General features: G+C 23.7%; 2 protein-coding genes across 5 annotated transcripts; both read left to right on the top strand.

Moving 5' to 3' along the window:
• Positions 1-7,414: 7,414 nt before the first annotated feature.
• On the top strand, positions 7,415-10,066 carry LOC129605772 (cytochrome P450 307a1-like). Its single transcript, XM_055515700.1, has 4 exons — positions 7,415-7,513; positions 7,679-7,985; positions 8,697-9,729; positions 9,826-10,066. Exons 1-4 carry the CDS (start codon positions 7,415-7,417, stop codon positions 10,064-10,066), a joined length of 1,680 nt encoding a protein of 559 aa, XP_055371675.1.
• A 2,947-nt stretch (positions 10,067-13,013) lies between these two features.
• On the top strand, positions 13,014-20,280 carry LOC129605803 (catenin alpha). Of its 4 annotated transcripts, none has more exons than XM_055515759.1 (12): positions 13,014-13,372; positions 13,726-14,102; positions 14,154-14,471; positions 14,530-14,733; positions 14,814-14,840; positions 16,316-17,000; positions 17,072-17,223; positions 17,547-17,619; positions 17,747-17,996; positions 18,067-18,307; positions 18,399-18,515; positions 19,471-20,280. In XM_055515759.1, exons 1-12 carry the CDS (start codon positions 13,216-13,218, stop codon positions 19,633-19,635), a joined length of 2,766 nt encoding a protein of 921 aa, XP_055371734.1. In that variant the 5' UTR covers positions 13,014-13,215; the 3' UTR covers positions 19,636-20,280. The 4 variants fall into 4 exon arrangements, with proteins under 4 accessions (XP_055371734.1, XP_055371735.1, XP_055371736.1 ...); XM_055515760.1 differs by lacking the exon at positions 17,547-17,619 and adding an exon at positions 17,297-17,366 and having other exon boundaries at positions 19,471-20,279; XM_055515761.1 differs by lacking the exon at positions 14,814-14,840 and having other exon boundaries at positions 19,471-20,278.
• The last annotated feature ends 592 nt before the right edge of the window (positions 20,281-20,872 follow it).

Here is a 20,872-nt window from a genome sequence, read left to right as displayed (position 1 = left end):
CAAATGCATATCACATTAATTTTAAAATTTAAATGTTAAAATAACAAGTAGGTACGTGCTTTTGACCGCAGTTCATTTGGACACTATAACAATTTGCTTTAGAACTACATAGCTATTTGATGAAATCAAATAAATTCAATACTATCATCGAACAATTTGTGTTTAAAAATTGTTTCACGTAATAGTTTAAAATTAAAATTTCTATTTTTTGCAAAAAAAAAAAGGAAGTTATGTATAATTCTCTACCAGAGTATGGGTATTTTTGGAGTAAAGGACTAGTGTACTCAATTTGCCAGAGGTAATTTCATATGAAAAAATTAATTCACATGATTTTTCTTAAAAGATGCATTAATTTAAATATATTATGTAAGAAACTTAGAAATACGAAAGTTCTTAATTATAAATTATAAGAAACAAAAATTATTTATTTATAATAATATGTTTATGTATACAAGAACCAAAATCGCGCCATTATATTGATAATATCGCGCTAAGAACCAATAACTTCTATTTATATATTTTAAAATATATTGCAAACAAGACAAAAATTTACTGAATAAAATTTTCTTGTTCATTATTTTTTAAACCATGGTCAAGATTTTTTGATTGTCTGCGAATACATAATTTATATATGTACGTGCATACATAAAATATAATTACATATGTATATGGATATTTTTATTTAAATTTTCAAAGGTGCAAACCTAAGCAATTAATTAGTAGGTTCAAACAAAATGTATTAGTAATTTTCTTTATTTTTTCGCTTTATTTTCGCTAAAATGAACTTTCGAAGAGTTTAATAAATGCTTAATTTTTAGCAAAATAAAAAAAAAACATACATTTATTTATGTATACGTAAATATAAATATAAATAAAAAGATTTTGCGTATTGAAATTAAAAATTATTAAAATTTAAAATTTTGTAAACAACGTAAAAAATTTCAAAAGGGCGTTTTCTCGTCACTCGAATAAGAATTGTTATACTTAACAGATATATTATTGATTTAAATTAGATAAGTATAGTTACATATGAAATACATGTACACATACGTAATTGAAAACAAAAATAAAATTTACAAACAAATCGGTTGCGCAACTTATAAACTGCGATAATCTCTTTTTTTTCGGTCAAAAATCAATTAAAAATTCACTAATTGACCCATATATCAATATTATGCTGTGCTAGAAATTTTTTTTGTTATAAAACAAAACAATTAAAGTAAATAAAATTTTTATATATCATGTACATAAAATGGTCGACGACAGCATATTTTTTTTATTTAAGATCATGATTAATTTTCATTAAATTCTTACATACTATTCATAGTATATTGAAAATTTATTAGGAAACTTCAAATAATAATTTATATAATGACATAATGAATATTTTCATTAATATTTATGTACATACGTTTAAATTAAAAATCTTAATTGTATGAATGCTGTATATTCGATAATGTCAAATGCCGGTCGACGCATTTTACTTGCATCAGTCGGTCACCAGCCGACAATCAAAAATTTATGCAAAAACAAAACTCTTGCATATCAACTTTTGTATACAACTTTTGCATGCAACTAGTTGAGAAACCTCCTTTAGCAATAAATTATTTTTAAGTTGAATATTTCTAGAACTAAATTATATTAAATAAGATTTTTTATCTTCTTCGAAATGTTCTATTTTTCACAAAAAACGAATATAAAATATTTTTATTCCAAAATGACATTATTTATTGGGTAACATTTGTTTTTTGTTATTATCTGTTGCGCTAAAAACATAGAATCTATTGGTAACATTAAAAGTTTTTAGTGCAATCCCTTTGTTAAATGTAATATCGGATAAGAATTCAAAGCGCATTTTACATTATCGAGTATAACATCTATATACATCCATGCATATACATAATTAAAAAATATTTAAACTCAAATAAAAATTTTGTTAAAAGAACAAGATTTAAATTTGTTAAATGAAATTTTAATAATTTCAAATAAATTTCATAATGAAAATCACTTTGAAAAAATTCAAATTAAATCACTTATATAAAATATTTAAATTTAAAACATTTTGAATATGTTCACAAAAGAATATTATTGCGAAATGTTAATTTTACAGTTGCTTCCTTACACTCACATATTTATACATTATATAAACACATACATGCATATCTATAATAAAAATTCCTATAATAACATTTTAATGAAAAAATATTATGTAAAAAAAAAACAGTTCTCTTATAATTTTCATGAAAAATTATTCTACTACATAAATGTGAACATACCACTACTACTACACCGATTCTATATACTATTATATATAAAATATATATATATATACATTAAGCTTACCGTTAAGGATTTTCGTAATTCGAAAATATGAAAAAAAAAATTAACAAAAATCGAAATATCTAAAAGTTTTGAAAGAAAATTTTGCACCATACAAACTTTACTTGAATATCTTTTTTTCAAATAAAAATATGCATATACGAGCACTATAAAATTAACTGAATTGAAAAATTAATTTCGTTTATTTCATTTATACACACCACTGTCAACTTCCACATCAAATTCAAGACTAAAAAAAGGAACTGCACTCTCTCAATTAAATTAAAAGGCCAGCCTTTTTTTTTTCTTCTTTTTTTTCTTTCTCATTTTTTTTTTGTTCTGTTTAAATTTTTTTTTTATTTGTATTTCTACCTTATACTTACTGTTATATTTGTTGCACAAACAACAGATTCACTTCGAAAAGTAAAAATGTGCATTAGTGGTTTTATTTTCTAAATATCACAAATATATTACAAATACATTAAAACATATTTTTATATATGGGCCATACATACATACATACATACATACATATGTACAATATATTACTCAATATTTTGTTTTCGGTACATTTTCAAATAATTTTTTTTAGAAGTTTCTAGCTACCGCACAGATTTTATAATTCAAAATAAAGGAAATCCACGTGAGTACACATATTATGTACATATATCGGTGAATATATATATATATACATATATGTATTTGAATATCTGCAAAATTAAAATAATTGCGGTTTATAAGCAGTTCTCGATCTTTACTGAAAATAAATATATACGTATATAATATATTTCCTTATTTATTTTGGGTTATACGTTTAGCTATTTAGCAAAGGATGACAAAAACTAATATTATACTTATACATATGTATAAGTATATTATATAGGTACACTTAAGTATATGTAAAAATAATTTATGTATATGTATAAATGTATTTAAATTGGTGTTAAATTAAATTCTAATTTTAAATTTTATTAGAATGCATGATGAAATCTTTCTCTTATCCTATTTACGTAAGATTATAGAGATTATTTTACTTTTAATAAAGATAAATTAAAAGTATATAGAAAAATTAAAAAATAAATATATAATTTTTATAAATATATATATGAATTTGATCAGCCCCATTGCAATTTAGAATGCAGAAGTAATAACTAGTGCCTACTTTAATATATGTAATACAATAGTAATTAGTATTATATGACAATTATAGTATAATAGTAATATTTAAATTACTATTACTATGAAAAAACTATATTTGGATGATTTATTTTGAATGTGACCTAAGCTCACTTCTATTAAAAATGAAATATTGCTCAGATTGGATTTAAAGTAACCAAAACTTCGGTTAACAGGTTATTTGCTTTATAGAATATTAATTTTTCTATCCGACAACATAAATTCCGATTAATGCGGTTTTTAATTGAAATTGTTTGATTTCCATAAATGATTTTTAAAATTTAAAATTAATATATTCAATGTTTTAGTTATATGTGAAATAGAAAATTTGTGTTGAAAAAAGTGGGTTTTTTTTCCATAATTAATAAATGAAGTACTACTATAATTTACTACCGTTATATTAAATAAATAAAGTACTACTATAATATAATAAATGCGCTAATCTAATGTAATTAACGATATTAAATTATAAATTATTTATCGTATTTAATAAAATTTATAATAAATTATTTGAGACGCTATGACTACGGCCGAAATTAGATCATTTTGTGTTAAAGGCATTTCTGTAACTTGTGCTATGAATCATATATGTATTAATATTTATTTATCATGATAGGAATAAGGAATTTTAGTAACATTTTTGGTAAATTTTCATTTTTTAAAATTTGTGTGAAATAGGTTTGTTTTCTAAATATCCCAAATTTTCTAAATATGCTAAATATATAAATCCGAAACTAGCCTATATAACATTATACTTATTCTATATAACATTTCTTAATTTACCATACGTACATCTATGTTTAATTCTATTCCAATCAAATAAATTGAATATGACTTTCTTCCTAAATTACCGGAAACTTGGCTGATATATTTCAAATATATACATATAGATTTATAGCATACTAAAAGAAAGCATTTTATTTGAATTTTCTATATTTTGGTTGTAGCTTCATATTTCATTTTCATATTTTAATACATTTATATATACATATATGATTAAATACTGGAAATTTTTATTTTAAATATTGTCACGTTACATTCATTTATCTATTCAGTCTTTTATATTTTGCATAATTTAAAAAAAAAAATCTAATTTTCATTCGAAAAGCTATAAAATTTTATATACGGGATTTTTTTTATTGTTGTTCTTTTCATGTTTCCAAGTGATGATACTGATGACTTATCCCAAAAACTTTAAAAACTGTTAATTTCAATTTTGAAAATTTTTAAAAATTTTCTTTAAAAAAATGTTATCTAATGTCGTATGGCGCTTTTATGTAAAAAATAAAAGATACTAGATAATTATTAGACGATTAAATAAAATAAATTATATAAACTATACGCAAATATTGGAATGAAATTTTGCAGTGAAATAATTATCTCTTTATATAATATGTACAACAAAAAATCTTGTTCTTAGATTAATTTGAATTTACTAAATTGTTAAATATTAATTTAATTAAATAATATAAATCAAATAATTTAATTCTTCATTTGATACTACCTATATACATTATGTAATTTCAATTTGTTTTTCTCATTATTGAATTATTTATTAAAAGAAAGATAATTGCTAAACAAAAGTAAATAGCTTAAAGAAGTGCAAACAATTAATGTAAGTAGATATTAATACTCGTACAAGGGTAGTAAAATAAAATTAAAAATTTACCCAAAACGAGATTATACATAGATAATATTTAGAGATATATTTTTTCCGTCATCTTTTCGTTTCCGGAATTTGGGAAATTTTTTTCACAGATCGCGAGAATTCTCGTGAACATTAAAATAATTGTATTTATTTAATACTTATTAAATACATATTATAATATTAATATTTATTCTTATTTTCCAATATAGAGCTGTTTTAAATAAATTTAATAATATAATAAAAAAATACACGAAAATTTTTTTTTAATTTTTTTTATCATGAAATAGTGCTTTCAACAGCATGAGCAGTTAATTATGGAAAATTTTTCAATCTGTTTATTTTTTTGTTATTTATCTTTAACAGCTGTAATATCAGACTCAAAGCCAGAAGTTGTATTCTGTTCCTATTTAAGTGACATGTAAAAAGGGCGTACAAATTGTTTTATTTAAAAAAGAAAATCATATACAAATTCCCGTAAAATCTATGTGTTTTTTTCTTGGGATTTGGGAATTCCTAAGAAATCTTGAGCGGCAATTCTCGAAATTAATCTCTAATAATATTATTAAGTGTTTCATAATATTTCACTAATTATTGCCGAAAAAAAGCAGATGTTAATATTTGCACTTATTTGTATTTATTATAGGTTTTTAATTGTTATTAGCTATAGTAGATAATTTATAATATATTTTTATATTGATCAATGAAACTTCTATAAATTTTAAAAAATTTCAGAAGCTTTTATACTAGGCGTTTATATTTACTAGCAGAACTCGAAAATTAAATACTTTTGCTAACAAAATATTTTTAAAATTCTAAATTTTCATTTTTTTTTAATTACAAAATTATAAATAATCAAAAGGAACCGTAGGGAATTTTACATGGTTAGAGAAATTTACAATTATATATTACGTATTTAAATCCAAGGTTATATGAACACGAAAAACAAAAATTTATAAATCTTAAACAAATTTATTATTAGTTCAAATAAATTATATTTTTTTTAATTATTATTAATAGATTTATTTATTAGGCTATTTTCTTTAATCTATTTCGTCTATAAAGAAAGTAAGCAAAAAGAAGAAATTGCCGTTTTTTCTTTCAAATGAATTAAACAAACACATTATATCTCAAAATGTGCATAGGTATGTATATAAAATAAAAAATATCTAATATGAACATACATTAAACAAATGTTCATTCATATGTATACGTTTATTTAAAAAAATATAATTTCACATATAAATACATAAATATAACTATATATGAATATATATGTAAGTATATGTTCTGAAAATTCTCCCTTCTCTTTTTATATTCTTCTAAGACTCATCTAAAAAAAATTAAACTGAATTAAATCAAGTTTATATTTTCTTAATCACATGATCTCCATAAATGTGCGCTCACTTCTACACATACATTAGGTACATATATTAAAAAAAAATTATCTATTTTTTCTATACATACACCATAGAATGAATTGTAGAATATTACCTATAGGTACCAACAATTATTACAATTCATTTATATCATATAAAAACATACACATATATAACACAATATACTTTCATTACATATATAGAAAGGCGCTTTTCTACAATATTGCCACCGTAATTTGGTAATTTTTCAATAAAAATTTTTTTATTAAAAAAGCAAAAGAAAATATGTATAAATACATAAAATGAAAATTAATTCAATATTTAATATGACACATACATATCCATAGTTAAAAAAAGAAACAATAATAATAACAACAATAAGAACAAGAATAAGAACGTAAGGAAGAAAGGTAAAAGGAAAAATAACAAAAATAACAATAAAAAAAACATCAGTGTGTACTACAACGTACTATACCACTAGTATATATTTAGGCGTTATTATGTATTTCATTATATGTATATATAAAAGAGTAAATAAAAATAATAATAAAAAAAAAAATGAAAAATAAAAATCAAACTTCGAATATACTTTGGTATAAAAGCAACTGATCCAATACCTTTTTGATTCAGTTGAGATTTTTGGGTAACCATCATAAGAACCCATTCAATATTATAAATAAAGTCAACTCCAACGTCTCAAAACTGAAACATAATAAATTAATAAAACTGGATAAAATTAAATATTTATTATTATTTCAATATTGCTTCTTATTGAATTCAAACCGTATTTAGTTAAAAAAAAAAATAATTCATATTTTTAAAATTAAAAAAAAAATCTTGTTCTAAGTTATTTAAAATAAATAAATTAAATATAATATAAAATAAAAAAATTAAAATGGCAATTACAATCAGTGAAATATTACTAGGATCTATTATCCTTTTATCAATATATTCTTATTTACAAATCGTTTATGAAAGTATTCGTAAAGCTAAAGTGATAATTCCATTATCAAAAATTAAAAATGATTTACGAGAAAAATTATTAAAAAATAACAATTTAAAAAAATTTAAAAATAATGATAATGATAACAGTGATTTAATTAACAGTAACATTTATAATAATGATAAAAATAGTAATAAAAATAATAATAATAAAAATAATAATGGTAGTATGAATGAAGATGATTTATACATTGCTGAATTAAAACAAGCTCCAGGACCATTACCATGGCCGATTTTAGGTAATTTAGCATTATTGGGAAAATATAAAGTACCATTTGAAGGATTTACTGAATTGGCAAAAAAATTTGGTGATGTTTATACATTAACGTTGGGTACAACACGTTGTCTAGTTGTAAATAGTTTAGAATCTATACGTGAAGTATTGAATCAAAATGGAAAATTCTTTGGTGGACGTCCCGATTTTATACGTTATCACAAATTATTTGGTGGAGATCGAAATAATTGTAAGTAAAATTTAATTTTATTCAGTAAGAAAGTTGGGCATAAAAAAAAATAAAAATTATTTTTAAATTTGTGCAAGTTTCTAAAACATAATTTCAATATAAGAATTCAATTTTAAAAAAATTTTTGAGTGCCTCAGATAATTTTTACATAATGTTCACGTTTTTGTTATTTTTAAAATATTTTTAAGAACGTTCAATATTCTTACATACAAGTATACACAATTTTTTTTATTTAACTTAAAATAAATTGATTTTGTTGAGTAAATGTCTGATAATGCAATTTTTACTTTAATCAATATTCGTACTTCAATTAAACACAATAAAATAAGTGCTTTATTTAAAGCAAATTTTAAAATTTTTACAAAACATTATCAAATTTCATTGAGAGTTTGCAATTTTATCATGGAAAGCACTTACCAGCACGAGCTATATGTATTCACTTTTTTTTTGTATATTCGAGATTTTATTTGGCAATAATATCTTGCCGTTGAAATTCAATATAATAAACAATAAAAAAAAATTCATTCAAAAAAATGCAATTTTACAAAACAGCTTTTTAATTCAAAAAAAAAAAGAAAGAAAGAGCAATATAAATCAGAAGAAATTTGTGAATTATTATAAAGTATTTTGAAATTACCAATAATGTTGAAAGTAATTATAACCATTTTCTAATCTATATTTTAAACTTTTATTTTTGTTTTTGAATTACAGCTTTAGCCTTATGTGATTGGTCACAATTGCAACAAAAACGTCGAAATTTAGCGCGTAAACATTGTTCTCCGCGCAATACGTCATCATATTTTAATAAAATGAATGATGTTGGCTGTTTTGAAATGCAAGAATTTATGGAAAAATTATCAAATCAAATTGAACCTGGTAAAGAATTTCATTTAAAACCACTAATAATGCAAACATGTGCAAATATGTTTACACAATATATGTGCTCGACTCGTTTTAACTATGAAGATAAAGAATTTCAAACAATTGTAAGATACTTTGATGAAATATTTTGGGAAATAAATCAAGGTTATGCAATAGATTTTTTACCATGGTTATTACCATTCTATTCAAATCATATGAACAAAATGATTAATTGGTCAACAACAATTCGTCAATTCATTTTAAAACGCATTATAAATGAACGTGAAAAATATATAAATAGTGATGAGCCTGAAAGAGATTTTACTGATGCTTTATTAAAAAGTTTATCTGAAGATAATAATGATGTTTCACGTGATACAATTATATTTATGTTAGAGGATTTTATTGGTGGTCATTCGGCAATTGGAAATTTAGTAATGATGGCATTAGCAAGTATTGCAAAAAATCCAAATATTGCTAAAAATATTCAAAATGAAATTGATGAAGTAACAAAAGGACAACGTTGTGTTACATTATTAGATGCTGAAAATATGCCTTATACAGTTGCAACTGTATATGAAGTACTACGTGATTCATCTTCACCAATTGTACCACATGTAGCTACAGAAGATGTTGCAATTAATGGTTATGGTGTAACAAAAGGCACATTGGTATTTATTAATAATTTTATTTTGAATAAAAGTGAACAATATTGGGATAAACCAAATGAATTTAATCCTGAACGATTTATTGAAAAAGTTTATGTGAAAAAATCATCCATTTCAACAAAAATAACAGAAACGAATTTTATATCATCAGCTTCATCATCAACGGCATCATTATGTTCTTTAGATTCAGAATCAGACATTGATTCTGGAATGGAATCAGAAACAAATTTAACATTGGATGATACACAAAATTTTACAACAGTATCAGATAAATATAATAAAAAAATCAATTCAACTTTATTATTACCAACAGAAACAGTTGAAATAAAACGTTTAAAAAAAAATATACCACATTTTTTACCATTTAGTATTGGAAAACGTACATGTATTGGACAAAATTTGGTTAAAGGATTTGGATTTATAATGCTTGCAAATATTATGCAATCTTATAATATTTCAAGTAATAATTTTCATCAAATACAAACATTTCCAGCTTGCGTTGCACTTCCGCCAGATACATTTTCACTAAACCTGACACCAAGAAATTTTTAAATTTCCTATAATTTACCCTATTACATATATATTTATATATAAATATATGCATTTATATATATTTATATATAATATATTATATAAGGGTGTATTGAACAGATATACACACTTGCATACATTTCGTTTTAATAAAATGAATTGTGTTTTTATATTTTTTTTAAATTATAAAAGAAAAAAACTTACATTGAGAATTTTATTCGAATTATATTCGCATGAGATTGTAATTCAACAAATTATTGTTTGTTTTTTTAACTTAACTGATTCGTTACAAACGTTTGTGATCTAAATTTATACTTTCATTTTTCATCTTTATTATTTTTTTTTTGTTTATTTTTAATTAATTTATAATTAAAATTATGTAAAATCTTCAAAAATCTTTAACAGTTTTTGAAATTTATAAAATTTAAAAATCTTATTGGAAAAGGTTTTTCAAACAAAAAATTTAAAAACTGCATAGGGAAGGAGAGAAGAATTAAAATTTTTTGTGTAAATGTTACAATAATTTCTTTTTTTTAAATTTAAATTTAAATTTCTGAATATTTTGAATATCAAAACTGCGTTCTAATCTAAAACATGTATATATATATATATATATATATATATATATATATATGCAGTAATTGGTTTTTGTTAAATGTTTTTGTAAAAATTGATATTAACACACATAAAAAATTTCCGGCTAACAAAATTGCTAGCTTAAATTTTACATCTAAAATGCAATATTATTTTTTTTTTTGCAAGAATATAAATATTCAGAATTTTAAGTAAACATGTAGTTAAGAAAATAATTATATACAATATATAAATATATATATTATACACTTTATGTTTTGTAGATTTTATCATATAATTAATTTCACGAGCGCGTATTATATGTATATGTAGTTATTTAGTGAATAATATAGAAAAAGGCTTATATATAATATTAATAATTAATATAATTATGTAATAATATTAAATCATTTTTAAAAAATTAAATGAAAAACAAAGTCAAATGTGGCTGCAATTTTAGATTTTTGAAAATAACTTAAAAAAATTCGAATCGAATGCTCTTTATATAGAAAACGTAATTATACATTGTTAATTTAAAAAAAATATCTTTTTCCGATGTTACGAAACTTTGATTTTGAAAATTTATAAAATTAAAATTTAGTTATTTTGCGTCTTAAAAATGTATCGTACATTCAATAATATTTATATTATTTGCAACGCATCGAAACATTAATATAAAAAAGTGAACGAGGCCTATTGGAGATTAAAAATGAATTCATTACACACGAATCCTTTATGCCTTACAAAAAGAAAAAAGAAAATAAAATAAAAATGTTAAATTTACAAATGACCTTAAAATGATTAATCATTTTGAAATTAAAAATTATAAATATAAATTCAGTCTATATAAGAAAATAATGAAAATAATCTCATCAATTTAATATAGAATAAATATTTTTCTACAGGTTTTTTGCAAATACTTATTATTTAAATATTTCTTTTTTTTTTCTTGTGATTCTTAATTTTTTATATTAACAAAAAATTTAAAAATGAAAAAAAAGTAATTAAACTATACCTAAAATAAATATAAAATTCGTTTTCAAAATATTTATTATACAAAATATTATAAAATATATAATGCAAAATAATTTCTAACAAAATGTAAACGCATTGTTTTGAAAAACGAATTATTTCACATCTCATTTTAATTATTATAATATAAATTAACGTAATAAATATGCCTACAATTAAGATTTAAACACAAGCATAATTATAGACATTACAAAATGTTTTTTTATGTAAAAATTTATGGCTTATATACATTTTATTTGAGAAAAAAAAATAAGTAAAAAAAAAAATTATTGTATAATTATAAGACTGAACAAAATAATAAAATTTATTATTTTTTATAACTTACATAATAAATGTCTATGTTTTATTTTTTAATTCATCGAAAAATGTTGCAGGTTAAATGACATATAACAATTTGTTCTTCAAAAAACAGGCTTTGCCAGGCAAATTTCAACGGCGTAAGAGATTTCAACAAAAGAGTTTTAATATTGTAAAATACAAAATTATAATTAATTGAAAATAGGTACAAGTTTTATAATAGAATTTTCTCCGCATAAATTTGTTTGTAACAAAGTAAGAATAACAAACCTATCAAATGTGTAGTCTGCAATATATGTACCTAATTTTTTTAATACAATTTTGTGTTTGTAAACTTAATGAAATTACTATAAATCGCCATTCTTTTTGCTTAAAATGAACACAAAATTCCATTTGCATATTCCATTAATAAAGTAATGTTGCAATATTTTACACGAATTATCAGTTTACTCAAATTTAATTTACATCGTAATTCTACAAAATAAAATCGATATTTACAATTACATAAATGCATACATTTGCCGAAACTTTTTTAAAACTAACGGTTAACTATTAAACTGTTTGTTTTATTGCAAATTTAATCTCATATTAACATTTAAGATAAAAATTTACGATACAACATATCTAACATAGACAAAATCATCTAATAATGTAGCATTACAACAAAATAAGCAAGTACACAAACCGCATAAAACACGACTACATGCTACAACGCGTAAGTAGTATTTTCTTTAAAATTGTCAATTTCAATTTGACATTTAAATTTTCATAATAGTTACCAGATTTCTTTTTTTTTTCATTTTTTTTAATGGACTGTAACCCCTATTATAGATATATTTTGAGAACTAAATTTTAATAGAACTTATAAAACTTTATTAAATTTTATATTTAATTTCTATTAAATTAATCAAAAGTTCACTAATTTTTGAAGTCTTTTGTCAAAAGTTACATAATTGAAAGTTAAAAATTCAAAGCTGGCTTGTGTCGTTGTATCTTGGTTTAAATACATTTTTTGGTAACAGCTTTTTATGTTCTTCTGGTAACACCGATTGTTACACATTAAACTAAAAAGAATGGAAAAGTTGTATCTTTGGTATTGAATTTAAAAATTATAATATTTTTATCTTATTACATTTAATTATTAAATTGTGGATAATTAGCTCAATTAGCGCTTTTAAAGTGAAATATTGCATCGTATTAATAAAACATTTTCGTTAAAATTGAAAACAAACAATTTGGTAAATTTGAGCTACAAAATTTTAGTAAAAATGGGTACTATATCTGAATTTGGCCAAATTGCTTTAAAATGGGATCCAAAAAATTTGGAAATTCGAACTATGTCAGTTGAGAAAACTCTAGAACCACTTGTTTTACAAGTAACTACTCTCGTAAATAATACGAAAGGTCCTAGTAAAAAGAAAAAAGGTAAGTTCAATATTAAGAAAAAAATTACCCCACCCCGTTGTATTATTAAAATGTCTGAATAAAAGTAATGTTTTTGTTGGATTAGTCACCAATTAAAAAGAATTTATTCAAATGTACGATTTAAATTAGAAAAATTATGTGAATGTATTGTTAATTGCCATATTTAAAAAGAAATAAAAAGTTAAACATGATATGAATAGAATTGGTTACGGTCATTGATTTTAGCTTTATACAAATAAAATATAAAAAAAAACATTTCGATTTTTTATTGTTATTGTCACTTTAAATATTATATTTGTATGTATCTGTTTGAAACAATAATTTTCTATTCGACTTTTTATATGCGATTTCAGGAAAATCTAAGAGAGCAAGTGCACTAGTCGCTGCTGTCGAAAAAGCCACCGAAAACTTTATTGAAAAAGGTGAGCAAATCGCTTATGAAAACCCCGACATAACACAAGAAATGTTGACAGCAGTAGATGAAGTACGCAAAACTGGTGAAGGAATGAGCATTGCTGCTAGAGAGTTTTCTGAAGATCCATGTAGTTCTATAAAACGCAGTAACATGGTGCGAGCAGCTCGTAATCTTTTATCTGCTGTAACACGTTTGCTTATACTGGCTGATATGGTAGATGTTCATTTACTATTGAAATCGCTACATGTAGTGGAAGACGATTTAAATAAGTTAAAAAATGCTTCAAGTCAGGACGAATTATTAAACAACATGAGAGTAATATGACTTTATATTCTTGAAACATTTTAATATTTTAATCAATTTTAGCAATTTGGAAGAAATGCAAATGAATTAATAAAACAAGCTGCAAAACGGCAACAAGAATTAAAAGATCCACAACTACGAGACGACTTAGCGGCAGCCCGTGCTATTTTGAAAAAACACTCAACAATGTTGTTGACAGCATCCAAAGTATATGTGCGTCATCCTGAGCTAGATTTGGCCAAAGTTAATCGCGATTATGTTTTGAAACAAGTATGTGAAGCTGTAAATACAATAAGTGATGTGGCTCAAGGGAAATCTTCGCAACCTACCGACATTTATAGCGGCGCTGGGGAGCTAGCTGCAGCTTTAGATGATTTTGATGTATTTAAAAATGAATTCCGAAAGTTTACAAATTTTTTACAATTTCATATGTTTTTAGGAGGGTATTATCATGGACCCCATGACTTACAGCGAGAAAAGATCAAGACAATTACTTGAAGAAAGATTGGAAAGCATTATTAGCGCCGCTGCTTTAATGGCTGATGCTGATTGTACTCGTGATGAAAGAAGGGAACGTATAGTCGCTGAATGTAACGCCGTTCGCCAAGCTCTGCAAGATTTACTTTCGGAATACATGGCAAACGTAAATATTTTAAAATTTCTTACTACATACATTGTTCGACAATAAAAATTTTAATATTTTTTTGTTTTTTAACACTTAAGTTAATTATCGTGCGTTCTAGAAAATGGGTAAATATGAAATAGAAAATTTATTTTGTGTGTAAATTACCATAACGTAGAAGTATTGCTAGTTGAAATTCGCTAAAAAAATCCACTTGTAGTTAGTAATCTTTTCCAAAGCTTTTACGATTCATATGTCATTTGTGAGCATGGAAGTTTCAATAAGCGGGTTTTCCATTTATTTTTGCAAAGAAAAAAACTCCACTGTATTTTGTAATGTTAGAGTAAATTTCTTGAATTAATTTCATAAATTATACTCGCCTCACATTCGGCGTTGCATACTCATTTAATTGATTACAAATTGATCTAATCTAGTAAACCATCAAAGTCAGTAATATCCAATGTATTTAAAACCGTTAATATCCGATCACAATTCTTTAAAAGGCTCCCAATTTTTAGAATTATTGCCAATGAACAAATCTAATAATAAATACCAGTTTAAAAAATGGAAAAGTCGTTTTTGAAACTACTATACTCATTTATTTTTAACAGCTCTGACAGTAAAACCAAAAAATGCTTATCTGTTGTGAGTAACTACTCTGCTGTTAAATATCCTAGTTTTTTTTTAATTTAAACCACTGAATGTTAATTTTAATACGAAGTTTTACATTCTAACAAGTTTTCATTTAAATCACTCCAAACTTTGTTTCGTCCTTTTAAAAAGCATTGTTTTCTTAATACTATATGTAGACTTGGGTCGGGCGCTGATGTATTTAGAAAATTGATATCATATCAAAGAAGTAATAATTGAAACTGATTCATACAATTAACATGTGCGCGTGAATCAAAATTTAAAAGCAAAACCTATATAGATTTTTAAAAAACAAATGATAAAAACAATTATAAATTAGATCCTTTACTCAACAATACGTTACATTGGCTATTAAAAACATAATATAATTAATAAATGTTAAAGGTTACAATTATGTCACTTCAAAATTTAGGTTACAATCAGAGGAATTCAAAATTTGTATTATAGTGAGACTTTTTAATCTGCAAATGTTTTTTTTTTTTTGATGAAATCCATTTTTCGAAAGTTACGGCGATCTGATACAAATACATATGTATATGTAATTTATCTTTCTCTCCTAAAATTATACAAAATAACTAATATTTAATAGGAACCTTATAATATCAAAATGGCCTACAAAATACAACTTCACTTGGATACTTAAGTATTCATACAAAATATTGTTATATGTAGACACACATGCTCTTGTATGCAAAGTAAATAAATGAATCTATCTACATAAAAACATATAATGAGTAAATTTTTAGGAATTAAATAGTGTAACACATTCTTTTTGAATAAACACTAGTAAGAAAAAGTAATAAATTTAAATGAGAAAGTAAATAATTAACAAAGTACAAGTATTTAGTTGAATTGAAAGAAATTTCAAAATTGGTTTTTTCTTTTAGTATCCTTTATTTATACATCTAGCTCTTTTATTATTTAAAATTTAATACGTATTAAATTTTTGTAGATGGGGCAAAAAGAACAGACTCCTGGTCTAGAGCGTGCTATAGATCAAATGTGTAGAAAAACTCGAGACTTACGTCGTCAACTACGTAAAGCAGTGGTAGATCATGTATCCGATTCATTTTTGGAAACAACTACACCTTTAATAGATCTAATTGAAACTGCGAAAAGTGGTAACGAAAAAAAAGTTCGTGAAAAAGCTGACATTTTTACAAAACACGCTGAAAAATTAGTGGAAGTGGCCAATTTAGTGTGTAGCATGTCAAATAATGAAGATGGGGTCAAAATGGTGCGTTATGCAGCTGCTCAAATTGAAAATTTGTGCCCGCAGGTTATTAATGCTGCCATGATTCTTGTTGCTCGGCCTAATTCAAAAGTTGCTCAAGAAAATATGGAAGCTTACCGCTTAGCTTGGGAAAATCAAGTTCGAATTTTAACAGAAGCTGTCGACGATATTACTACAATTGACGATTTCTTGGCTGTTTCTGAAAACCACATTCTTGAAGATGTTAACAAGTGTGTAATGGCTTTACAAGAAGGCGACGCTGCTGATTTACGTAATACCGCGGGAGCTATTCAAGGTCGTTCGGCTAGAGTTTGCAATGTAGTGGAAGCTGAAATGGATAACTATGAGCCATGTATTTACACCAAAAGAGTTTTAGAAGCTGTTAAAGTTTTACGGGATCAAGGTATATAAATAAAAGCATATTTTTCCCCTTTTGCTTTTTTCATTATATAAATTCCTAATATATTTTTTTAGTTATGTCAAAATTTGCTCAACGAGTTGACGCTGCTGTCGATGCTTTAGCTTCAAATTCACAAAAGGATGTAGACGAAAATGATTTTATTGACGCATCTCGCCTTGTTTATGATGGGGTGCGGGAAATCCGACGTGCTGTACTTATGAATAGGGTAAGAAAAAAAGGATTGAATAAAACTAAAATTGTTTTAAAACATAAATTTTTCAAATGTAATTATTAAAAAGAATGAAGAGGAACTAGATCCGGAAGATGTTGAATTTGATGAACACTATACTACCGAAACTCGTAGTAAATGTAAGAAAAAGAAAAAAAGAACTTTTTTTAATAATTTTGGTGTTCATTTGATTTGAGTATTGAAACGTCATTCTTTTTAGTTTTGATTATAGTTTTCACATATTTTGCTATTGTATTTTCTCTTTGTGTTGTTTTTATTTTCATTATGTTTTGTTTGCATGATATTTGTGTTACTTACAGAGTTCGGAAGATTTAGACACTGATACTGAATTTGAACCGGTTGAAGACATGACCTTGGAAACTCGAAGTCGATGTATGAATTTAGCTTGTTTTTGTTTTTTTATAAGTGTTTTTTTTTTCAATCAATCATTTTGCTTTTTCATTTTCAATTTTTTTTTTGTTAAAATGTTATTTGCGCACTAAAATAAAAATTTTTATAGCGAGTGCTCATACTGGTGATCAAACCGTCGATGAATACCCAGATATTAGTGGAATTTGCACTGCTAGAGAAGCTATGCGTAAAATGACTGAAGAAGACAAACAAAAAATTGCTCAGCAAGTTGAACTATTCCGTCGGGAGAAATTAACATTTGATTCCGAAGTTGCCAAATGGGATGATACTGGAAACGATATCATCTTCCTTGCCAAACATATGTGTATGATTATGATGGAAATGACAGATTTTACCCGGTACACATTTCTTTTTTTTGTAGAATTACTGCTTTATAAAACTAAGTTTTAATATTAACAATAATTGCAGTGGACGAGGTCCTTTAAAAACTACAATGGATGTTATCAACGCTGCCAAAAAAATTTCTGAAGCTGGTACAAAATTAGATAAGCTAACTCGTGAAATAGCAGAACAATGTCCTGAGAGCAGTACCAAAAAAGATTTATTAGCTTATTTACAACGGATTGCTTTATATTGCCATCAGATTCAGATAACATCCAAAGTTAAAGCTGATGTTCAAAACATAAGTGGAGAACTAATTGTATCTGGGGTAAATAAATTTCCTTTATTTTCTAATTTTAAAATTTTGGAAATTGTATTTATTTATTTTTAATTACTATAAATAATATAAATACTTTAAGCTGGATAGCGCAACATCCTTGATTCAGGCGGCCAAAAATTTAATGAATGCAGTTGTTTTAACAGTAAAATATTCATATGTTGCGTCCACAAAATATACACGCCAAGGAACTGTTGCCGTAAGTATATTATTCAAAATTTATAAAACTTTAATAATTTATTCCACCTTATATAAATAAATATTATTTCGCAATTTTATCCCATCAATGGGGATCAAAAATATTTAAATTGGAATAATAATTGAAAATTTAAAATTATTAAGAACCATGTGAGTATAATAGAACAAAAACATGTAAAAAATTTGTTAAGTGTATTTTTATAGAAGTTCTATTACTATAACATTAACTAGCACTTCCTAAGATAAATTTAATTTATTTGCATGCACAGTAAGAATACGATGTTTTTCAGTTTTGAACAAAATATGATACATTAAAAACGAACATTTTATACAAGGTTTTATATTGAACATCTTTTATATCTTCAAATATAGCAAAACACAAATTGGGTTTATAAATTAAACAAAAGAAATAAACATTTTTTCTTTTTCATTTTATTGAATTTCAATTAATATTTCTGCAAAGTGTATTATATATTTTTTTTTAAGAAATCCAAAAGAATATTCTATACAACACGGCAATAAGATAAAAATTTTTGTGCACATAATATGTAATCATTTGCCAATAACTAAATCATTGAAAAATCGCATTGAAAATTAAATGTTTGAAACTGTAAAGTAAAATACTTCAAAAATTTCCAAAAATTTTTTTTTTTGTAAATAATTACGTTTATCAAATTTTAAAAACTCATAATTTAAATTTTTTGTGGAATATTTTTTTAATTTAATTTTGTACTTATATTATATATATTAAATGTTATAACTTGTACTATTTTTAGTGAAATATTTGAAAAATAAGTTTATTATAAGTTATTACTATATTTTTTTATTTAAGAAAAAGTTATATTTGGTTATTATTAATACTGTTAATTTGTAATGTTGGCTCCTATTCTTTATTTATGTAAACTTAATGTTATATTCAAAAATCTAATTTTATAATAAAAAATAATTACTTTCAGTCACCTATCGTTGTCTGGAAAATGAAAGCACCAGAAAAAAAACCATTAGTAAGACCAGAAAAACCCGAAGAAGTGCGAGCTAAAGTACGTAAGGGCTCACAGAAAAAGGTTCAGAATCCAATTCATGCTCTTTCCGAATTCCAAAGCCCAACAGATGCAGTATAAAATGACATTGTTATGAAACAAAAAATAATTTAATACATTATAATTAAAATTGAAAATTAAAAAAGTAATTTCTTAAAAAAATATAACTAATAGAAATTAAGTATCGTTTCGCTATCTAAAATTAATATTTATCAAAAGTTAAATATCTAGAATTAAAAAAAAGGTGAGAATTCAAAACACGTTTTCAAAAGAGGAAATCTCAAAAAGTGAACTACACAATGAATAGAGTCAATATAAAAATATAAGTTGATTAATAAATACATATTTCAACTAAATATGAAAAAAATGTAAATTAATGAATCGAATTTTGAAAACGAAGAATAAAATAATATTAGAAATTGCTTTGACAAAATTTCTATTTCAAACTTTGAGCCTAATTAATGTAATCTTCCATTTTTTTTATTAATTATTACTAAACCAAAAATGGATTTATAAAATTGAAATATTTGCACATTAAAAAACTTGAAAAACAATTTCATCTTAGTACATTCACTCAAAATTATCTTTTTTTTATTAATTATATATATATTTTAGATATTGATATTTGAATATATAATAAAATACGCATAGCAATAATAAATTATATTAAACGTATTCCATTTTACTTTAATCTTTTTTTTATTATTAAGATTTTTAAGTTTCATCGTTTTATTTTTTTTTTAAATATATCAGCATTTTCACTTTAAGAATAAATTATAATTATTTTTTTTACATTATAAAGCAAAAAAATTACATAATTTTACAATTAATCAGTATTTAATGGTATATATTATGAAAAACATTATACATATATATATGTTTTTAAATAAAGATTACTTAAAATTAAATAGCATTTTTCTTTTATTTTGAAAAATTTTCACAATTTATACATTTAACATTTAAGTTAGGTTCTGGTTGACTATTTAACTTACAAGAATATCTTCGAATTTTCCTCAAAATGTAACTTTTACTGACTCACTAAGTAAAATTTTTTATTTGAAAGATATTTCGAATTTGGATGAAGTAAAAATAGTTTCATTTCATCTATATTTAATAATAAAATTTAGTTTTTACTTGTAATCAGTGCTCGAAGTGAGGCGGGATGGAGTGGGATGCCATCCCAGTACTTTTAAATAATTGGAAATCCATCCCACTACTTAATAGGAGAGAAAAATGCGTTCCGGAAAATTTTCTAATGAATTTTAAAGTTTTTTTAACAAAAAATTAAATATATGTAATTTTAAATAAGACCAATTTC

Source organism: Condylostylus longicornis, unplaced genomic scaffold, assembly GCF_029603195.1.
Source record: "Condylostylus longicornis isolate FDR11 unplaced genomic scaffold, ASM2960319v2 ptg000014l, whole genome shotgun sequence".
Lineage (NCBI taxonomy): Eukaryota > Metazoa > Arthropoda > Insecta > Diptera > Dolichopodidae > Condylostylus > Condylostylus longicornis.
The sequence above is the reverse complement of the archived record's forward strand: the minus strand, read 5'-3'. Positions and strand labels throughout refer to the sequence as shown.